The sequence below is a fragment of the Wyeomyia smithii genome, chromosome 2 (assembly GCF_029784165.1).
Source record: "Wyeomyia smithii strain HCP4-BCI-WySm-NY-G18 chromosome 2, ASM2978416v1, whole genome shotgun sequence".
In the NCBI taxonomy this organism is placed as follows: domain Eukaryota; kingdom Metazoa; phylum Arthropoda; class Insecta; order Diptera; family Culicidae; genus Wyeomyia; species Wyeomyia smithii.
This window is the reverse complement of record NC_073695.1, coordinates 264,326,366-264,348,644: the sequence shown is the minus strand read 5'-3', so window position 1 is coordinate 264,348,644 and position 22,279 is coordinate 264,326,366. Positions and strand designations below refer to the sequence as shown.

General features: G+C 38.8%; 2 protein-coding genes across 5 annotated transcripts in view; both read right to left on the bottom strand.

Moving 5' to 3' along the window:
* The window catches only part of LOC129721167 (protein unzipped), a 200,113-nt gene that overhangs the window by 58,470 nt on the left and 119,364 nt on the right, over nucleotides 1-22,279 (bottom strand). For 2 of the 4 annotated variants that reach the window (XM_055673429.1, XM_055673430.1), the window contains one exon: nucleotides 18,672-19,180. The exons of the other annotated variants lie outside the window; for them this stretch is intronic. The gene's annotated coding sequence lies outside the window, so the exon portion shown is untranslated. The remainder of the gene's footprint in view (nucleotides 1-18,671; nucleotides 19,181-22,279) is intronic. 4 annotated transcript variants of the gene reach the window in all.
* Nucleotides 13,456-14,489, bottom strand: LOC129721168 (uncharacterized). The gene is made up of 2 exons (XM_055673433.1): nucleotides 14,308-14,489; nucleotides 13,456-14,251 (listed from the first exon to the last, which is right to left on the bottom strand). The coding sequence occupies exon 2, from the start codon at nucleotides 14,249-14,251 to the stop codon at nucleotides 13,553-13,555; it is 699 nt and encodes a 232-aa protein (XP_055529408.1). The 5' UTR covers nucleotides 14,308-14,489; the 3' UTR covers nucleotides 13,456-13,552.

The following is a 22,279-nucleotide window of genomic DNA, read 5'->3' as shown; positions in this document are numbered from 1 at the left end:
CACAGTTGTTCCCAGTAGATAAGGTCATTCAACACTATCAGTTCTCAGACTCACGACTGCTGTTTCAGAAGGGCCTATCCAAAAATGTGACTGATTAATAAAATATTTTGTATCAGAAAACTTCTTGTTTGATTGAAATGGTGTCTTCAGCAAAGTTATAGGTAATAAAATTTCGATTCTAAGAAAAATATATACACCGTAAAAATAATTTTTTTTTCTGGCCAAATATTCAAAATTGTCACGAAATCTAAATTATCTTTTTAAAAGTCCAATTTTTTGCGCATTGAAAGCGACAATATGTACTACTATCTGTCAAAATTTGGTGATGATAGATGAAAAACAAAAAAGTTATAAACGTTTGAATATTTTATCATTTTCACTCAGAACTTAATTTTGAGGATTTTTTTTTCTTGTTGTTATAAATTATCGCTAAGAGCATTATACAAATCCAATGCGCGGCTTTTGTGGTATAATCAACTATTCAATCGATTATACCTGCCATGCTATCATACCTACCTAGCCAAATAACTGCTATAACTACACACCTCCCAGCCAAATAACTGCTATAACTACACGCAAAAGTTTAACTCATTATTCGAACTAAATTACTATTTTTAACGATGGATTTTACCCGTTAACATTCAAGTTCATTAAGCAGACAATGTGTGCAGTGAAATGTGATATTGATTTTGAAAAAATATAACGCATCCCGACGGGACTTGAACCCGACATCTCCCAACTTGACCTGCAAATCCGCAATCCCGGAGATTGCGGGTTCAAGTCCCGTCGGGATGCGGTAACTTTTTCAAAATCAATATCACATTTCCAGTTCGCTTATTTTTCGCTTTCCCTACTGCGCACATTGTCTGCTTAATAAACTTCAACTTATTACTTGGAGAGTAATTAAAAAATATTTTCCTTCGTGTAACAAATCTACTATTTTACGAGTAGTAAAATTCTTCTCCTGTTGAGTAACAACCCTTACTGTCATATAATTTGCACATGTTGCAAGATCACTAGTATCTAATAATAACTATTACAACTACTTGCAAAATTTTTGCTCACTACTTGAAAAGCTAAATGAAAAATTATCCTCATCTCCAGTCGATTTACAACACACACTGTCGTTACGTGACTTAAATGAATTAGATCGCTGCATCAATACAAACACAGCGGATGATGTCTTGCTTACACATGCAACGCGTTTCTTGCTTGTATGTTCCCCTGCGAAAATGCATACAAGCGCGTGACTTTATTACTTTTTGGTTATTGGCATCTTAGCAGTAGCAACAACTATACATAAAACAATTTTGAAGTGAATAAATAAGTGGTTAAGTGAAATAACTGTTGGTGTTATGGTCCAGCAAACAATATGAATAACACTACGTACAAAAATTAATGTATTCGACCTTTCGATGGTAAAAAGTGTTCGAAGCAGCTGCGGAAACTATCGGATAATAATATCCAAAACTCGAAAGCGGCAAAGTATTCCAAGTCATCGCAACTAACTACCAAGTTTCGTATTTGTACGTCATGTCGTCTGCATGTAGAGAAACTAGCTCTCTCTACGCGTCTTATTTTCAAAACCGTCTGATAGCGGGAATCGTCGCTGAGTTACGCATATTAGATTTCAATAGGGCCAGTTTCAAAATGATTGATTATATTACAAAAACAGCGCGTTGGATTTGTATCATGCTCTTAGCGATAATTTATAACAATAATAAAAAAAAAAAAGAAAAAAAATCTGAGTGAAAATGTTAAAATATTCAAACGTCCATAACTTTTTTGTTTTTCATTTTACCATCACCAAATTTTGACAGATAGTAATAAATATTGTCGTCTTCAACGTGTAAAAAAATAGATTTTTAAAAAAGGTACTTTTTCAGATATTTTAGATTTTGTGACTATTTGGCCCAGAAAAAAAATATTTTTACAGTGTATATATTTTTTCTAGAATCGCAATTTTAATACCTACAACTTTGCTGAAGACACCATTTCAATCAAACAAGTCGTTTTTCTGATACAAAATATTTCCTTCATCAGTCACATTTTTGGATAGGCCCTTTTGAAACAGCAGTCGTGAGTCCACATTTATTTATTCGGTTTTTTTACGCGGATTCCGGAATTTATGCGGTTTTTTTTACGCGGGTTCCGGAATTTACGCGGTATTTTTTTTGCCCGGATTTCGGTTTCCCTTCACTCGGAATGCAAAATTAACGATGGTTTTTTACGCGGATTCAGGAAATTACGCGTTTTTTACGCGGATTCCGGAATTTACGCGGTTTTTTTACGCGGATTCCGGGATTTACGCGGTTTTTTTCACGCGGTTTTTTTTAAGCAGCACGTATCCCCCGCGTAAAAAGCGACTTTACTGTATACACTACCCACCATGAGTTTCGCTTCCTTACACAGGCTATTGCAACTCCCAGTTTGAATATTGCAACACTTAAAAAGTGTTATCTTAAATAGGCCAATTTAACATTAAATATAACTTCGTGGGTATTGCTGAACGTTGAATGACACCGCTATCCACATGGCCACAAAATCTATGGGTCACTTTGAATCAGCATAAACACTAATACAGTCCCATGCTATATGTTGTATTCTGCCTTAATCGAAGCACTTTACTATAATGAACACAAAAACTGTTGTTCAATTATCAAAAAGAAATCAAAACTAAAAAAATTTGAACTGAAAAATTTGGAGTTAGTAGGATTATCGTGATAAATTTATTTCATAACACTCGAAGCTATATGTACTCTAGCGCCACGTAGTAGTCTCATTTTCGAAATGACCACGTGGTCTTTTTTCCTGACTTATAATTTATTGTTGCCACCAAGTCAAGAATGATGCTTTTGTATTTTAGAAATATAGAATGTACTGAAAGTTTAATAATAAAAATGTAAAAATTAAAGTGAATTTTTGGCACTTGACAAATTAAAAGACCACGTGGTCAAAGTCGCAAGGAGGGGGGGGGGGGGGTTGCTAAAAGACCACGGGGGGGTACGGGGGGTATAAAAAGTGACCAAAATATGACCACGTGGTTTAGGAACGGCCCCTTACTAACTGTTACATAGAGGAAGGGAGGGTCGTTGAGACAGCTGCGTAACTGTGATGTTTGCTTGAATTGCATGTTTAGAGGGGGGTCAGATTGTTTAACGTTACGTAATTCTAGGGGGGAGGGGAGGAAGGTCATATCAACCGTTACTTATTGTTACATAGGGGGAGAGGCGGTCTGAAGTCTAGGTTTTAAGAGTTCCATAATTTGTGTACGACGGCTAAGTGGTGGGATTCACAGGTTATATTTAGTTTGAAATACTCGTACTGTTCGCCGACCACAAGCTTTTGACCTTCTTAAGATTTTGCTCAAGACCACAACTCTCTAGGATCACAGAAACATGAAATAGAGTTACATAAATTTGCCCATGGTGCTCAACTCTCCGAAGTGCTGCAATATTCGAATTGGATGTTAAATTTGTGGTGTACAGCAAAATTGTTTAGGAGGGCTCTTATTTGGTGCAGAGTTTGTTTGATTTATCTCGTGAATTCAACCACTTAAAAAGTTTTAAATTTGAGCAAAGCTGTTGAGGAGAATAAAGGCTCCTGGTTGGTTTATTATGGAAATCAGCCGCTACATGGTTCTAGTGTACATGAAGTTTTGAGTGTTTATAACTAAATTCAACTGTAAGGTCAGAACTCTTGAAATTAATTTTGGGGTTTTTAAATATTTTCAACGTTAAGTAATATATGCATTGCAGGTATTGCTACCTACAATTATTCATACAGTGGTTGAGAAAATAATAAGTGTGAGCATTGCTCATAGCCATCTGCATTTTAACCTATCATGTATAAGGCATATTTGCAGGCATTTTTTGTTTGAGATTGCTTATATTATTGGCAATTAATACAACAATGCTATCTGTCAAAATTTATGGTATTTTGTCCGTAGGCGAAAAAAAACTTTTATTGAGCAGTATTTTAAGTGGAAAGAATAATAGTTGAAGAGTAAACTATGCATCATGACGTGACTGTTAACCCGTAAAGACCCGGGACGGAATTTTTTCATTGAAAATGGTCAGTATTGTCACGGCCGATTTGGGAAACTTGGAATATTATTTAAGGGGAGTGATTGTCAAACCCCGTTTGATCCCTCTATGTTTTTGTGAGACGCGAATATGTCTGTGTTTTTTTTCTAATTTTTTTTCATGTATGAAATCATGTCAGGTAGATGAAATATATGGTATATAAGAGTGAATTTTGAGCTTTTTTTGAGATAACCGAGTTTAAATTCTCCATGGAAACCAGATTTTCTCAGTCTCCCGCGGTAGATTTCAGCTTAGCTCTTCGATTTTCAAACTCTTATTTTTTAGAGTAATGTCTTCTGAATCCAAATATGGTTAAAGATTTATTCTAGCATGCAGTGTTGTTGGAAAAACAGAATTCAGAAAACATTACTCTGAAAATTTGAAGCTTGAAAATCGAAGAGTTAAGTTGAACATGGGAGTTTTTTTTCAGTTCATGTTAGAAGAAAAGAACTTGTTTCAAATTATCGCAGTTTAGTAATTCAATCCATCAAATACTAACTACACCGCAAAAAAAAAGAAAACAAATTCCCGACAGCTGAAACTAAACGATTGCGATTACTTCATGAAATACCGAGAGCGAGTCACTGTAAGTGCGTGTTCGCGTTTCTCCATTCTCTCACTCAGATATAGATCGTGATAGCGATAAATAAATCCGAAGCTAACAGCCACAATTTGCGTTGATAAAAAATTATGAAAGCACGACGATCCGGACATTATCCACCAAAGTTTATCGTGGTCTCGTGAACGCTTAGTTTCCGCCAAATTTATGCGGTAGGGTTTCCTGTGGAGCCGATTCAAGCCGAAAGCGAACCTTATTAATAGACATAACCTGAAAAGTCGAGCAACCGCCAAGCGTCAAAGAAAGCAGAACAATGGGAGGCGAACCCTGGGATTTGTTGTCCCCGATTTGCTTATCGTTGACTTTCTTTCTTGCAGTTCAACACGAATGCACCAGCCCATTTCAGCTATATTTTATGCATTTCCTAGATAACAATCTCCAGTTTAGTGAATTGGTTTCGTTTGGTTTTTTTCCTCGAAAACCTGCTGGAATAATAGATAAGCAAAAACAGGGTTGACGGCCCAAAACAATCAATGGGATTCCACTGGGCGATCAATTCGGGTCGTCACTGCAATGCAATGAATAATTTCTATAGGCTAACCCCATTATATAGCTTCGCCTCTCGGAACCACTGAGACCGTCTTTCATCCGCGACTCTAGGGAAAAGATTGCACCCAGCACCAGCCAGTGGGAAACGCAACTGATTTGGTCGCTTCGGCGCAGCAGTAGGTCTTCCGTTCTTCCCGTTGTTTCGGTGCCCGGCTGCGGTTACCAATACGGATTTATAGACACTAAACTCTAAACGAATGTTTTGCCTGCAAGGGCAACCGAAAATTTATTTAGTCGTAGCTAATTGAATTAGCGCTAGCACAACAAAACCATTCCGAGAACTTGGACATATTGGCTGTTGGTGTTCCGGCGGAAAAATTAGGAAAACATAAATCAACAATTTGCCGGTTTCGTGAGTAACAGCTGCTCAAGTAAACGTCGAGGGTTGGGCTTTTATGGTGCTGCTGGCCCTGGACCGGGTGTGTTACACATTCGGAATGTGTAACACAATATTCGAACCCACTATTTGTCCAGTGACGAATGAGCACACTTGCAGGATCATCGCGCGACGTTATGTGTGAAATGAGTTGAATGTTTAATTTGCGCATTAAGTGGAAATCGACCCGGATATTTCCATCCGGCGGCGGCGGCGAAACGTTGCACGATCCTTGTGGGAATTGGACGCACATCGATTGTGCATGTAAAAGAGTCGGCTTTATGCGCTTTATGCTATGCTGTTGTTTAGCGCAGCGGGAATCGTTGGGGTGACCTGTTTGCCGGTTTCGCAAAGGGGTGTTTAAACTCTGTGTATGTTAGTAGTTGTAGGGCAAGGGATGAACTGGGCTGCTGACCAGCGGTCACACCTCACTGGTCGGTGCTAGCAAGATTGAATGAATAAATAAATAGGAAACTATACCGAACAAAGCTGCTGCTTGGGTAGACTACCGAAACTGACATTTGTTATAATAACCGTAAAGTGGGAGGCCGTTGTCGAGTTCCCCAATGGTCTGGTCAAAGACATGGCTTGGTAACAATATGGGCATAGTCCTAGGCACGTGTGTTTGCTAAGCTTTATACTGTTACTTCAACGGGGTGACTAAAGTATGTATGATTTAAACGAACGGAAGATATTTCCTTTCAGCCCAGGTGGATGAGTTCTTCGGTGCTGTGGGAGGCTCATTTGTTTCAATAATAAATTCATAATACTGGTGCATATTGAAATTTTATGGCTATTATCGGGGCAACGACATTTTCAGCAGATTGACTATTAAATTTCTAGCTTCATTTTATTATGTTGTAAATAAAGTTTAATATTGAAAGTGCTTATTGCTTTCGATGGACGTCAATTTCCATTCTGTACCTTTTTTATTTGCACACTTCCACTAACCATTTTGTTTGGGTATAATTCTTGGATAATATAAGGATGTCGTGCGTGAAAGCTATGAAATTATCATGCGCTGTTTTTTGGTCAGCACCTCATGGGACACATCCGATAAGGCGATTGTTACATCGCATATTGATTGCTTCTTGAAACGCAACAGGATAATGCTTGGTTGAGCTGAGTTCATTTTCTCATTTCTCAATTGTTTGGAACATTATCATTAATCATCCACCTTTTATCGTTTCTGGCCTAAAAGCTAGCGAAAAAACTATTTACTAAGACCAACTTGGTACCTCGAGTATTGGCTGTTATTATCGTGATGAAGATCCGAAGCGGTAGGTTTGGCGAATATAGCTGAAGACATAATTTTGAAAGCAAAACACACAATGGAGAATTTAAAAATCTATTTTTGCAAATTTTTAGCTTCTAATAAAAAAATCTGAAAAACCCCGATCTCTTACGCATAAACTAAATAGGTAATAATTATTTTAGTACACATATGGCCAGAACAGGGCTATAGATTTTGTTCTTAAACCCCTAATACAAAACCAGAGAAGTTAAACCAGGTGACCAGAACCAATTGACTGCTTATTGACTTGAACCAAAACCCATCATGTGATACGCCAAGCCATAAAGAAATCGTAAACAAAACTAGAACAAATAAACACAGATCCATTCTTTTACTTTCAGACATGTTCCGGGTAGTCTCGAAGAATATCCAGTTTTGAATTTGAGTCTAAAGGATTTAAAAAAAAACAAGCTCAGTAAAAATCAAAACAAGTGCCCATGAGCACAGTGAATACATGCAGACGCTTTCACGTTACCACTGCAGTAGTGACTCACAGTTCATTCAGTAAGAGGAGTCAGACATCATAATAGTTTCATAATTTAGAAGACAACGAAATTTCGTTAAGAATATTCGAAAGAGTAATTGTTGATTTTCAGGTTTAGACTTTTGTGTGTTCCGATCCCACTTCTGACACCATAAATGTACACCATACACAGCCCGACAGCCACTGACCACAGCGCAAACATGCAATGCCAAACTGGCTGGTATTTTTCATCTCTTCATGTCTGTTGGTTCTTCCAAGCTGTCGCGACATCCTGCGATACAAATCCGAGCGATCTGCCAGGTGATATGATTCACGAGAGTAATGCGGATGCTATAATGAAAGCGAGTTGGTGTGAAATACATTTTTTGACGTAGGAATGTGGAAGGCCTAGAAGTGGACGCAGCGGGAAAAAAGTGCTCATTAACTACTAACCGAAACGGAATTCGGTTTTTGTTTAATGATTGCGATTAGTTGCTCCAATGCAAACACTGTCCTTATCAGGACAAACAAATCTACAATTGAATAGGTAAAGATTTTCCTTTTTATAAATACATATGAAAGTGGAAAAATTGCGTTGTAAATTTCCTTCTTAATTTTCATTTCTACGAAACCTTCGAATCAAAGCTGTATTCTCAGCTTGGTTTATAAAATAAGCACTTAGCGGGTTGCTGCTCATTCAATAAGTTTAAAGCAAATAAAACGGATGGTTTATATTTGTTCCAAAGACTGGTGAATATAAAATTTCATTTTGAAATGTCGAAGTACATGCGTGCGAAGTACGTTCGTGACTGTCGAAAGCGTCGTCAGGAGCAAGGAATTATTTCTGCACTTGTTGAAAAAAAGACTCAAATATTAAAGCGTTGTTGAAATTGAAACCAATGATTTTAACAAGTACCAATTAAGAACGTGGTAATTTTAGTTTTCTACCTTCTTACTCACTCTGTGTTGTATGTCAATGAATAATAGCTCTTCGTTGTCCTAAGTCAATAATGCGGTTTTATGTCAGATATAACCTTCTCCTTTTCTCACGTGGGGAATATGATGGAATCCCAGCTACACTGCTAAAAAAATGCATTGCTGGATTGCTCACACCACTTACCCACTTATTTCGTTTGTCGCTGGCTACTGGTAGATTTCCTACAACCTGGAAACAGGCCTTCCTATTTCCGGTCCATAAAAAAGGCGATCGCTCGAAGATAGATAACTATCGAGGCATCTCTGCTTTGTGTGCAATTTCGAAGCTATTTGAGCTAGTCGTCCTTCAACCTATTTTCTCACATTGTCAAAGCACTATTTCGGACGATCAACACGGATTCCTTCCCAAGCGCTCCTGTGCTACGAACCTGCTTTGCTTGACTAACTACGCGTTCGACAGCTTTGTTCACCGACATCAAACCGTCATCATCTACACGGACCTCTCGGCTGCCTTCGACAAAGTAAACCATCAAATCACCGTTGCCAAACTTGATCGATACGGGTTCAGCGGCAACTTGCTTGGCTGGTTAGAATCCTATTTGCTGGGACGAACTCTCAGAGTGAAAATCGGCGACGAAATTTCCGAACCACTTGTCGCTACTTCCGGAATTGCCCAAGGTAGTCATCTTGGCCCATTGGTGTTCCTGTTGTATTTCAATGATGTACATCACTTGTTAAAATGTCCTTGTCTTGCGTTCGCTGACGATTTGAAGCTGTTCAACGAAATCAAAAACGTGGAAGACGCTACTTATCTCCAACAACAACTCAACATATTTGCACGTTGGTGCAAGTTAAACTGCATGGTACTCAACCCTACAAAATGCTCAATAATAACGTTTACTAGAAAACACCGTCCGCTACACTTCGATTACAAGTTAGATGGGTCTTCAATACAGCGAGTCGATCACGTCAAGGATCTTGGAGTCTTCCTCGATACCAAACTGACATTTAAGCAACATATATCGTTTATTGTTGCTAAAGCCGCTAGACAACTGGGACTGATTTGCCGCATGACGCGGGATTTCAGAAACATACAATGTATAACAACACTCTATTGCTCGCTTGTTCGGTCCTCATTGGAATTCTGCTCTACTGTCTGGATTCCTCACTACAATAATGCAATCCACCGCATTGAAAGCATCCAGCGCCGTTTCGTACGCTATGCTCTTAGAATGCTTCCCTGGCGGCAACCCATGCGTAACACCCGATACGAGGATCGCTGCCAGCTTCTCCAGCTCGATACTCTTCAGCTTCGCCGAGAAACAGCTCGCGCCATGGTAGTTTCAGATGTTTTGACTTCACGGATTGACTGCCTGACCATTCTTCGCCTGATCAACCTAAACGCGCCATCCAGAACCCTGCGGAGGTCTTATGCGCTGCAACTGCCTTTTCGTCGTACCAACTACAGCGCAAACAAAGCCATCATTGGTATTCAACGAGCCTTCAACCGGGTGTCATCTGCTTTCGACTTTCACTTATCGCATCAAGTTCTACGTACAAAATTTATATCTCTGTTTCGTAATGATTTATATATTAATAACCATTAGGACTAGTCTTAAAATGTCTGTTGGTAGAGCTAATAAATAAATAAATAAATATATATTATCACCAATGGGAAAATATATGAAACGGTTTGCTTCGTATTCATTATGGCATCGCCCTAGGAAAAAGGAGAAACGAAGGAGTGCGGGTGCAATATCATCGATGACAGCCGCAGCCGGCCAAATTCTCAAAATGAACCCAAGATCTGTCATGTCCGAACGATTAAAATACATGTGCAAGAATGAGCTGTCGTGTGCAACACAAGACAGCTTCGTTGCCTGTGTAAGCTTTAGCTGTATGTGAGTTCTCCTGAATAGCTTGTTCATGAGGTTGTTTTTGTAAAGCCCAGTCGTCAGTATAGTGTCGCACCGCAGTACTTTTCCGAAGCCTGACATGAGCATCAGGTTGCTCAATTAATCTGTAAATTCTGGCATAATTTATTTTCGATTGAGTGACAAGTGACAAACATTCTGGCATAATTTATTGTCGATTGAGTGACAAGTGACAAATACTTATTTCAACTGACAGAAATAATTAGTTTTCTTTGAGAAGACATGCAACAATATTGAGCTAAATTAATGTCCTAGTTGATGTCTTAATTTTTAAAATCACATTTTTTTCTGAAAAATATATATTTAACTCCATCGCGTCGAACTCAAATTTCGTGTATTTTATTCTTTTTCATCTCAAATCTTCACCACTTCAGAGACTCAGTGATGGATTTCGTTCAGTAAGATGAATATAGGCGATGAAAAGGCGTGAGAAGATTGCTAAAGTTACAAAAACGAACCATGTTGCTCGATTCACTTGATTTTTTTGAGCTTAACATGCTGACGAAATTCTCCTTCTTCCGCACCTTCATATTCCTCATTAACTTTCTTTGTAATCACGTAACACTGTAATCCTCCACTTTTACATCATACTTGTCAGAATAAACAGTGTAGCCGAAATATTTTAATGAATCATCATTTGTAATGGTGCCAGAATGCAAGATTTACAAACTTATTAATCGTGAAACGTCAAAAACATTCAAATTTTTTTCAAATAGTAGTAAAATTGCGTAAATCAACAAAATAATTTGTTGGGAATACGCATCGAATTTTTTGATGTTAGCGCTACCAGTCTTTGAATACAAAGTACTTTAGAGATAGAATAAAAAAGTCATATCTTAAGTAACAATTTCTTAATGCTTGAACGTTTTAACGGTTATGTTTATCCTACTTTCATTCAGCTTACAAATATCTAATCATAATGATTTAATTTAGTTCTATATCAATTTTCAGCTGCTTATGAGGCTGACAATATTATTAACAATCTTCTTCGAAGCTATTAATTAATTGTCCTGTTTGTTATCATACATTGTGGTAATTATATTCGAATACAAGTTGCTTTCGTATACTGCCGTCCTATCCATAGTTGTTCCCAATGAGTATTAAAGAGAGGTGAAAAGGAGAGTGCATTTTTCTAGTATTAGTAAATGCTTCAAATATAAACAACTAGACGAACTCAATTGTAAACCCAAATAGCTACGTCACTATTTGGCATCAACTCTAAACAGAGGGGCGAACAGAGGGGCGCGTGCAAGTGTTATGTCGTTTTCGTGTTCGCTTTGTAGCTACACTCTGACTACACTTTTGATACCGTAAATGTTTTGTTTCACTTTCCGGACTACACTTTTTCTGTCTCTGACTACACTTTTTCTGTCCCGGACTAGACCCGAAAAAAGCAGAGTGTACTGTAGGGAGTTACCAACACATTCACACGTATGTGTTAAAACTGGTTTGATTTGGTTCTCGTTCCACGTGGTAAAGTGTCAGGTAAATTTTTTTTTCAGCACAGTTGCGAGATGGACATATGAAATGGAATCGTTTGACGATGGCGATAATGACCAAAACAAAATAAATTGACAGCTATCCCTATTATTACGCATACCAATGCAACTACACTGAAAATGTTTTATTTCAAGCTGCAAAGTGTAGTCCGAAAAAGTGTAGCTACACCGCGAAAACGAAATCGACATTAGTAAGTTTTCTCCTCACCTTTCTCTTATGCTCATTGAGTTGTCCCATGTTTAAAGAAACTTCGTTGACAATTAATGCGTAGAACGGCAGTATAATATATGAAAGTATTAGTGAGACTTCTTACTCTATGTTTGCGCTCACAAATAGGCATCAGTTGTCTGCCAGTTATGTTTTATTTATGATACGTGATGAAGCAATTTCAGGAAGTCGTAGTAAAGCGGATTTTGGCCGGTGATCGCTCTTGTACAAGATTCAAAGTCTGAAATCGTTTACGGTTAAAAGAGATTTCGTTTATAAAACCGACAAGAAACTTATATGTCAGGGAGTTTCCCAGTTCCCTCAAAAAAGTACTTTCAAGGCCATGAGTTAATTTCTGATGAGGAACTATTCGACCTGGAGCTGTATGGCTGCTCCATAAAATGATCGATTGTGAGCAGCAATGGAGTGTTCTTCGACTCCAGAATGCAGCTTCAGTGATAGTGTTTGGCATGCAGTTTGAAAGTGAGGTAAGCTTCGCCAGGTTTACATCGACAAAAGTGTCAAAGTCAATGCTGTTTATTATAAAACGGATATTTTAAAAAACATTGTTGCCTCGAGTCTTCGGAAACTCACCAGATCTGAATCTGCCGGTACCCGCATAACTGTCCCATACTGATTTTGGTCACTTTTGAGTTATCATCGGAAATCGACCGAATTGTTATCATATTTTTTCTGGGAAAAAAATAAAATTGATACGTTTGTATGGAGAAACATGGAAAAAATACCAGGTTGTTTTTGTCCCATATTGAAAGTACCCGCATTACAGTCCCACTACATAGTGGTACAAACTGCAAACATATAATTTTGCTCCAGATTAGTGTATATCGGATTATTTTAGGCATATAGAAGTATGTCATTTAATTAACTAGACTAATGTTGTTTTTCTGTAGTACAATCTACGTTGCCAATGATACTGCCGGTTGCTGGTTGAATTTATATGTGACGGGACAAAATATGCGAGTACTTTTGAAATGTACCCGCATATTTTGTCCCATTTTGTCTTTTTTTCAAGTTATATACCGTAAAACCAATTCCATGCATGGTTTTTAGTTCTCAACGATAAACTTGCGGTGTCTTGAAACCGTTATGGTCATTGGTTCTGGATGTAATTGCTGGAAATCCGAAAATTCACGGATAATATTAAATCGCCGTTTTCTCAACATGTTGTTTTTCATTATGGGACAGTTATCCGGGTACCGGCAGTGAACCCGATAATCAACCGTTTTTGTTTGGTCCTATATGATGTCGAAGCTTGCTAATTACAAGATCTGCAACTTGGAATAGTTTAAGCGGTTATCCAGAAAATCTGGGAGGAAATACTCATGGAATCTGTGTCGTCTATTACTACTTTTTCTTGAAATTTTTTCCACCCATTCTATTTGGTATCAGCATTCATTAAACAATGTCTTCTACTGCCACTTACTTGTATTACAAAAAAAAAAACTAAGCAGTGAAAAGTTAAACCAGATTTAGTTGTTTATTTTGAAATTTCACATGTTAGATTCACTAAAAAAACTTCTAAACTATGTATCAAATATCTAAAATATAAAAACATAAAAAATACATTTTCATCTACTGCTGTTTAATCGCCGCCTTCTGGAAGATGACCTTCTCGAACGCCGGCTGTTCAGGAAACTACTATCCATTTGAAAACTTTCCCGACGTTGGGGAGATCTTGGGGATCGCCGAGGAATACGTTGCTCTTCGTCGGTCTCCAGTACCGTGGACTGGCACAGATGTACCGGACAAATCGGTACCGCAGCTGACTGGGGTCGTACTCGGGCAAATAGTCGTTCGACTTTTTCCACGGTTCGATCATACACCCGCGAGCCCATGCTCACATATCCCGTTCCGATCGCGGTGAAGGCGAACGTTATCAAACTGCAAAGCGTCACAATAAATTGTACCAATCGATCGCCGCCCATGTCACGGTATAGCATAGCCTTTTCACTGGATGCCACGCACTCCATCAGCCGAAACAGGAATGTTTCGATGCGACACCACACCGCAATCATCGCTATTTCAATGGTCAACAGAAAAACGAAAAACTCTGCAACAGCTTGGGCCGCGAGTGGAACCTGGCGGTAACGTACCGGGAAGATTTTCGTCCTACTTAGGTACATCGCGACCGACCCCAGAAACAGGACGCTGCGAAGATTCGGTTTGACAGAGCAGCAGATTTCGTCTTTTGGTGGTTCCATGAAAACTAGAATTTTGAACCCGGTGAAAAATAACACGGCTAGAAATAGAGAGATCTTGTTGGCCATCTGAAATTGTAACAAATGTAGTAGTGCACGCGAAAATTAAAGCTTCGGGAATTTACCGCTTTTATCCATGCGTCGATTGACAGGAAAATACAGGCACTTGATTTGGGGTGCTTTGATCGCTAACAATAATGTTATTAGAAATGTGCATGGATGTTGAAAAATAGCAACGCTTTGGGTGCATGTGGTCCCCGTAGTTCTTTAGTTAGCGATGTCGGTCGGCCTTGATGTCGGGTTCGGTTCCGATCAGGTCGAGGACCTTTTCGAATGTTATTAGAAATGTGCATGGATGTTGAAAAATAGCAACGCTTTGGGTGCATGTGGTCCCCGTAGTTCTTTAGTTAGCGATGTCGGTCGGCCTTGATGTCGGGTTCGGTTCCGATCAGGTCGAGGACCTTTTCGAGCTGGTAAATTTCTCGACTCAGCACTGGGGCACGGTGTATCGTTGTACTCTTCCTACAACATGCTGAATGTGCCAAAAACAATATCGATAACGAATTCTCTCAACTAATCTTGATGATCGAGACCGCGAATTTCAATTCTAAATTAGTTGAATAGATCTTGGGAATGAAATTGTCCTATTCGTTCGAATCGATCTTGTCATACGGAAGTTAGATACGGATGCAAAAAAGGGTGTATTTTACATGAAACAAGTTTCCCCTCGACGAAAAAGATTAAATTTATATAGGCAGAAAGTGATCTTTTCTTCCACATTGATTTACATTTTCGATTGAAAATGAAAAGGGTAAAATATGATTTTGGTTGTAGCTTGAGTTTCAACACCTTTAAATACATAAAGAAATATTTCATCATTTATCAATCTATTTTATTTCAGTTCGACAAAGTTCTCCAACAAGTGCATCTATCCATGACATGTGATTCTTCCTCAGTTCCCGCTTTCTTTTTCGCTGAGCTTTACCCGACCGGTATCTATTTCTAGCCAGCTCTGGGAATGGTCTTATCGGAGGCTTGTAGGGCACAAACTGCGATGCACGGTGCTTCGCATCTTCCTTGTAAAGGAAATCCCTTAAACTCCACTTGCTCAATTTGGGCCTTTTTTCGGTTGGCATAATTTCGGTTGAAGTCTCTGGTTCATTCTGTGTCTCCTCAAACTGAACTTGTCCTCCTTTGATATACAACTTGACTGGACTTTCCTTCGATTCGCAAATTTCCCGGGGAAGTCGGGGAATTTTAGGTTTGGGGAGTTTTAACTTCTCGATCTTGGTACACGTTCCCATCCAGCGACTCCACTCCAGCCGGGTCATACAAGTGTGCACTACTGGTTCCGCCGATTGGACTATTGACTCATCATCCCTTTCATCGTCCGAAGCCGATTTGTCACTTTTAAAATCGGCAGCTCGAAATTTTCGTAGCTCCAAATCCTTCTCGGGTACTTCCTTCTCGACTCCCGCCTTCCGGTAGTGGGCATCCACCATAATCGCTTCGTCCCTGAGCTGTCGACGGGCTGCCATTAGTTTATCGGTGTATTTCTCGAACTGAACTGCCGTCTGTGGGAGCTCCTTTGGAGTCCTTTTTTGCGATTCCTTTATTGCTTGCAGCTGATCGGACAAATTTTGTCTGTGCTGCTGTTTTTGCTTGTTCAAAAAGTCCTGTTTCGGGAGGGTCCTCATAATCTCCTCTTCGTCGATTGGTGCTGGGGGTTTTTGCTGCTCGAGTAGAGCAGCAGCTCGCTCATCTTCCAATTTTGCGTAACCTTTCCACAGATGATCACGAATTTGCTCCAAATGCTCGAGTTCATGCGCGAGTACGCGTGGTTTCTCTTGGATGCGGATAACCTCGATTGGTTTGTACTCATCCTTGTCCGCAGACGGCTGAATGACTATTTCCTGTTCATCAGGAAGCTCCTCTTCCGACGCAGTCGAACTTTCGGAGGAAATCTCCCACGACTCCACCTCCACCGGAGGTCTGTTTTTCTCCTCCAAGTATTCACTATACTGTCGTATTTTGAAGAGTTCTTTTCGGGCGCGAAAAAAAGTTCGTTTACACTCTTTGAGAACATAATCACTCCTGGGTTTCTGCAGCATCTGCTGCACTGTTAAATCGGACCCAATTTCGCTAATATCGGAAATGGTGCTGCTGTCGGAATCAACATTATCGGCCAGTAGAACAGCTTTGACGTGTTTAGTTATTGGTTCAGGAATTTTTCTACGCGGTAACTCCAAGCACACATTTTTCGGTGGTTGTTCCGTGATTGAAAAAACACCCGCATCCGTTACCCGTTTGTGATAGATTTCGTCTACATGGGTTCTTCTGTGAAATGGATCCTGTTTGGTTGGTTGACAAGGTTTTCGAGCTGCAACTCCGAGACCACCCAAGTTGCTAAGGTAGGCCGAAAGTGGTTTGAAGGGTATGTCGAACTGACGAAGCTCGTAGGGGCGACCAGATATATACGCCTCCCGGTCCCATTTTAGTCGCGGTGGAAGTGTCGAGTAGGAGTAGCTTTTGCACTCTGGATCAAGCTTCAAAGCGGCATTGGTTGCAGTCGAAGACGTTGATGAGGTTTCCGATGTGGTTGAGCTGGAAATGGCCGAACTACTTGAGGTGGGCTTACTGCTGAAGGATTTGTAGAGACTTGGGTACGAATCGGTGCTGATAGTAGAACACGAAGGAGAACGGTTTGACATGGCGTTTTCCACTGCTTACTTTGTAGTATTTTTTTGCCGAAAGATCAGTTGACTGCGTTTTTTGATACCGACACGTGTCCGTTTCATTCTCACGATACCTTGAGCGAAGGATCCTATTTCACCAACTGCACACGGCCTTGGGGTATTGAATTGCATTCTTAATTTTTCCATTGAAAATGATGTACCGCCCTATCAGATTTCCTTTCTCATCAAACCTTGACAGCTCCAGCACTTGATCGTTTTACAAGTTGGCTTTTGAGCAAAAATCTCATCACATTTTATATTATACATTTTATGTGCTTCCATGAACAGAAACAGCAACGCTATGAAGTCCACCGTCACTTAAGATAATACTAGGGCTAGTGGGTTTAAATACTACAATCAGTTGAAAGTTACCATAATTATAGGACGCAAATAAGAGTGCGCTTTACACCGTTGATCTCCTATTTTATACATGATTCCCATCTCGTCTGGTAGCTGGCGTCCAAACTTGAAACGTCTAGAAGACTGATGTCTTGCACACGTACGACAACAGCGCCGGACCACTTATCGCTAGAGCAAGCGCCTATTAATTAAGGGGCCCACTGTGGCAAAAATGTAACTTATAAAATATGCAACGGTTCACATTCATCCGAAGCATACGATATTAAACCTAATATAGGCAGTGGCATGCGCCAATCTGGGGTCCATCGCGTCGGGAGATACAGTACGAAAATAAATGCGGCCGCATAAACTCACACTCAGACTGGCTTTTGACCGGTGAAGTAGTGCAATTCGACAGTCAGACGACTTCAAACAGCGGGTGATTCAATCTGGATGACTTTGTACGGGTACTTGTCTCATTTGCATCTTTTTTTCGTGTTGTTTCCGCTCACTGCTTATTCCGTCTGATCTACGAATACAGTTTAGTTCCTTGTTCTATTTTAGCGGAATTACGTCAACGATGGCAAGCTCTTGAAATATAATTGCGTTTATTGTTTCCGCAGCGGTAAAGTTTGCGAATGACTGCGACCAGATTAGTTGGGTTTCTGGCGAATTCGCCAATTCAATTTTTATTTTATTATGATTTTATAAATTATGACGATTCGAACTTCCCGTTTTTTACTATGCTGCTTTATTTTGTCTGGTTGCCAAAATATTCCTCGAATTTCGAACTGATTAAAACGCAACGTTTTTTAATGCCTGTTGCATGTCCAGCTCGTTCCCATCTCATAACCTACACCACAGTCACTTGAAAACATCGTACGTATTTTAGCCCCTTATTTTGAAGGGGAAACAAACAAGTCGTTAAATTTGGCTGTTACACTTGAGAATACGAAACACAAATGTGGCTACTCCAGGAAAGCTCATTTTACTTCGAAATGAATTGTTGGGCCTTTACCTTCGCTTCCACAGTTCCAGTTAGGCACAGCAAGGCACTTAAAAGTAAAATAATTAAATCGCGCTTCGTCACGCTACAAAGACCCCAGTCAGGCCGCGGTGCAGCGCCGCACTGGAAGAATGCTACAAATTGTAACGGATCTGTGGTTAGTTGCATGTTTTGGTTGCTTTACTTTGGAACTTCCTACAAACACACACACAATCAAACATCTTTCTCCGCCGGTCGTTGTTTAGAACCAATTCGTCATAAACATCGCTTGGTCAAAATCACGAAACACTTAAGGCGTCATAATTGCTGGCACACTTAAACAGAAATATGAATAAAAAAGTAACGAAGGAGAGAGAAAGCGAATGGAAGGGTCTGTGGTGATGAATAAATTAAACATTTTATTACTTACTTTAGATGTCGGATCTTACACGAACGAAGTAGGTCGGCGGATTATGTTCTGTGCTTGCCGGGTTGTGGTTAACGACGTCTATCCAGGACCGACAATGATTTTGTTTGATTATTGTATTCAAGAAATAATGCGTACACACTTGAGTGATGCTCAATCACATCAAAATTATACACTCGTTTAACCTGAACCACTTTTGCTTTGACGGAGTAATTTTTCTTCCTCTTCGACTACACAACACTTGACTTTTGCTCTGCAGACACTTGAGCCTCTTCTTTCTAAACGCTTGAAACAATCGATGTAATTCGCACTCGCACTCTGTGGAGTGATAAAACTTCAAAATCTGCCTCACACTTCCGACCTCGCAACCGATCAACACAAAATTCGAGTTGTCAGTTGTCACTACGATCAACCTTTCCGCTGCGGGCACAACCAGCTGCTAATCTCCGGACCGGCCGGCGTTCGAGTTCTGAAACGGAACAATACCTCGAGCACGGATGAACCACAGCAACCTAAACGACGCGAAAGAGAGAGAGGGACGAAAAAATATATAATTCATGATTAGTCATGAATTGCATTTGCGGAACGCGCTGCTGATACTGCCGCATATGACGCAGCAGCAACAGCAGCAAAAGTAGATAGATATGTGTTATACATAGAGGCAATAATTAACCTTAGCTTAGCGCAATCCAAGCGATTGTTGTTAACAGGTATTAAGCTGAAGGGTTTGTTTGTATACAATCGCGCTCACATGGCACGGCACGACGAGACGGCTGACTTCGGCCGATCGCATCGCAATTAAATGATATTTCCGTGGGAGAGGAAATAATTCTTCGAAGTAGCTGCTGCGATCGATATACATATATTTATTTCAGCGAGAAACGTGTAGCAATCGAGTGCTAATGAGGCGGCTGCTACTAGCGATAAACTTGACACGATATTGACAGCGATTCGATGTGAATTAAATTGTTTGAGCTTTGCTGTCATTTAGCAGGAATGTTTTTCCGAGGGACGTCGTCGTGTACGGGAATTAATTATATCGAGCAATTGCAATAATATGCGAGTGATGGCGGGTATGGGGAACTACTTCAACGCAATTGACAACAGGTTGAAAGTCTAGGCCTCGCTGCCGTGAACTTATTTTAAAGTTTGAAGATCATTTGCTATCATCGTTGATATGATCCATATTCGCTTTACAAAGAAAACAAGTTGAAAATTTGAAACAAAGACAAGTACTTAAACTATTAGAATATCACAAAAAAGAGAAACAGATAATACAATTCTGATAGAAATATCAAATTATGATAAAAAATAAACAACTCTAGTAAGGTTGTGTGAAAACTTTATGTAAGAATAACAAAATATTCGAAAAAAAGATACACCATCATATAAAGCAAAGTGTCCCAAAAAACCGATGTTGCACAAGTGAAACGTGCTCAACCCTAAATTGAAAGATAATGTCATTTATAGTATTTTTGGGGAACATTTTGACTTTCTAAAAAAATTTCACAGGTTGCCAACCGTGATTCATGAAAAAATGACTTCTTCAAGCTAAGAAACCCCTTATTGTATTTTTTGCAACTCTGTTCGGTTCCCACATTTTTCCGTTTTTTTTTCATTTTTGTGAGTTTACACTTAAGTTAACACTTTTAGATATCGTACTCGTCGTGGTTGTTGAATGAGTATCAAGAATTTCAGTTAGTGCAACAAAAACAAAATTAATTCGATTTACTCAAAAACCAAAAGCTTAATGTCTTATAACCATACCAAGATGAACAATGTGTAACAACGCAAAATATATTATCACTTGCAGCATACGTCGTCAGCGTTTATATTGAGAAACGACTTCGAACATAGATCTCTAGTTGCAACATGTAATATAGCGAAAATCAGAATACAAGAAGACGGCACAAAGCGAAGAAAAGCAAACAAACAATGCCTCAGAGTCACACCGGGCGGTCCATGTAACCGTAGTATTGGCACCATGAAAGAGATATACACTAAAGTATTTTCTACGCGGGTCCATCAAAAAAAAAATTACGCCAGCGAATCGAACTGCAAATGAAGAAAATATATAGAAAGGCTAGGCCAAATCAGTGTATCTTCAGTAATTGAATTAGGTAATCCCATCGGATACTCTAAATAAATGTTTTAAAAATGAAAACCCATTAAAAGCATGTCGCGTAAAGATGACTTTTCTGGGAATTCTGCGTAAAAAAGCGCGTTAATTCCAAAATTCACGTAAATAACCGTGGAAATTACGAGACCCGCATTAAAAAAGACGCGTAAAATCGTGCAAAAAGAGACTTTAGTGTACGCTGTTTGTTACTGTTCTTTATTTGTTGCGTGCCGAGCCGAAGAAACGCATCAAGCACCAAGCACATAGGATAGGAAACAGCATTGCTGTGCGTGCTATACCAAGCCTGTTGTTGTCTATGCCAAAATGATACCCTTCAAGACATCGGTTTTCAAGCTATTGAATCATTGTTCGCTGAAATTTAACCTTGAAGCTTTTCATCAATTTTCTCTGCTAAGCAATGATGAATTCTAAACTGACATGTCACAAAATTGGAGTAATTTTTGTAGTTATACTGTAATTACCGTTTCATTTGCACTTTTACCAGTTTCATTTGCACTTTTACACAATGTACCACAGCATAGAAAACAAAGACGTAGTCCTACATGATTTTTCATCAGAAAAATATATTCCATCACTTCATTTTATTTCTTTTATTTATATGATCTTTAGTTTTCGTTCTTTTTTTCAGTTTCACACTTTCTTGTTTTGTGTTTCACAATTTTATGCGTGGTTCCGTCCATAAGTTTGTACTTTATTTGTGATCTTTAAGAAATTTATACATTACTTAAAAATTTGTAAAAGAACATGATTAGGTCACCAACTTGCTCAACTTTATCTCATTTTTTATCGAATATTTCTACTGTTTTTTTAAGAAACGCTTTCATTATTTTCTTGTTTTATATCTCAGTTTACTTTCCTTTCTCGACTCAATTAGTTTCTGCTATGGAATTTATTCAATATATATCAACTTCGTTTTATTGCAGCATTTTTACAATTTGGGTGATTTTATCTTTATTTTAGTATAGTTTAATCTTTATTTAAGTATAGCTATTGAAAAAAAACAAAACACGAAGGCCATTAAATTGAGTTCTAATTCATATATAAATGGAATAAATGACAGAATGAGCACTAAACTGGGTTTATATTGGAACAAAAATGAAAACAAAAGAGTAACAATAAAATTTGTCTGTAAAATTCATGTAATATTTAGTTTCACCATTTTTGAAATTTTTGATATTTTCGACATTTTTTGCATTTTTGACCTTCTTGATTTTATTGACATTTTGAAAATATTGACTTTTTTGAGTTGTTAGACAGATTTGATATTTATGAACTTATTGACACTTTCACCATTTTTGAATTTCGCGATTTTGAAATTTCGAACATGTTTGGTATTCTAAACATTATTTTTACATTTGGCAATTTAAATTTTTTACATTTTTGTTAGTTCTGAAATTTTACTTCTGACATTTTTGAAATTTTAGATGTTTTTGACAATTCTGATACTTAAGAATTTTATTCGCTTCTTTAT

Coding starts and splice junctions, on each gene's coding strand:
- LOC129721168 (XM_055673433.1), bottom strand. CDS start 14,251: ATGGCCAACAAGATCTCTCTATTTCTAGCCGTGTTATTTTTCACCGGG.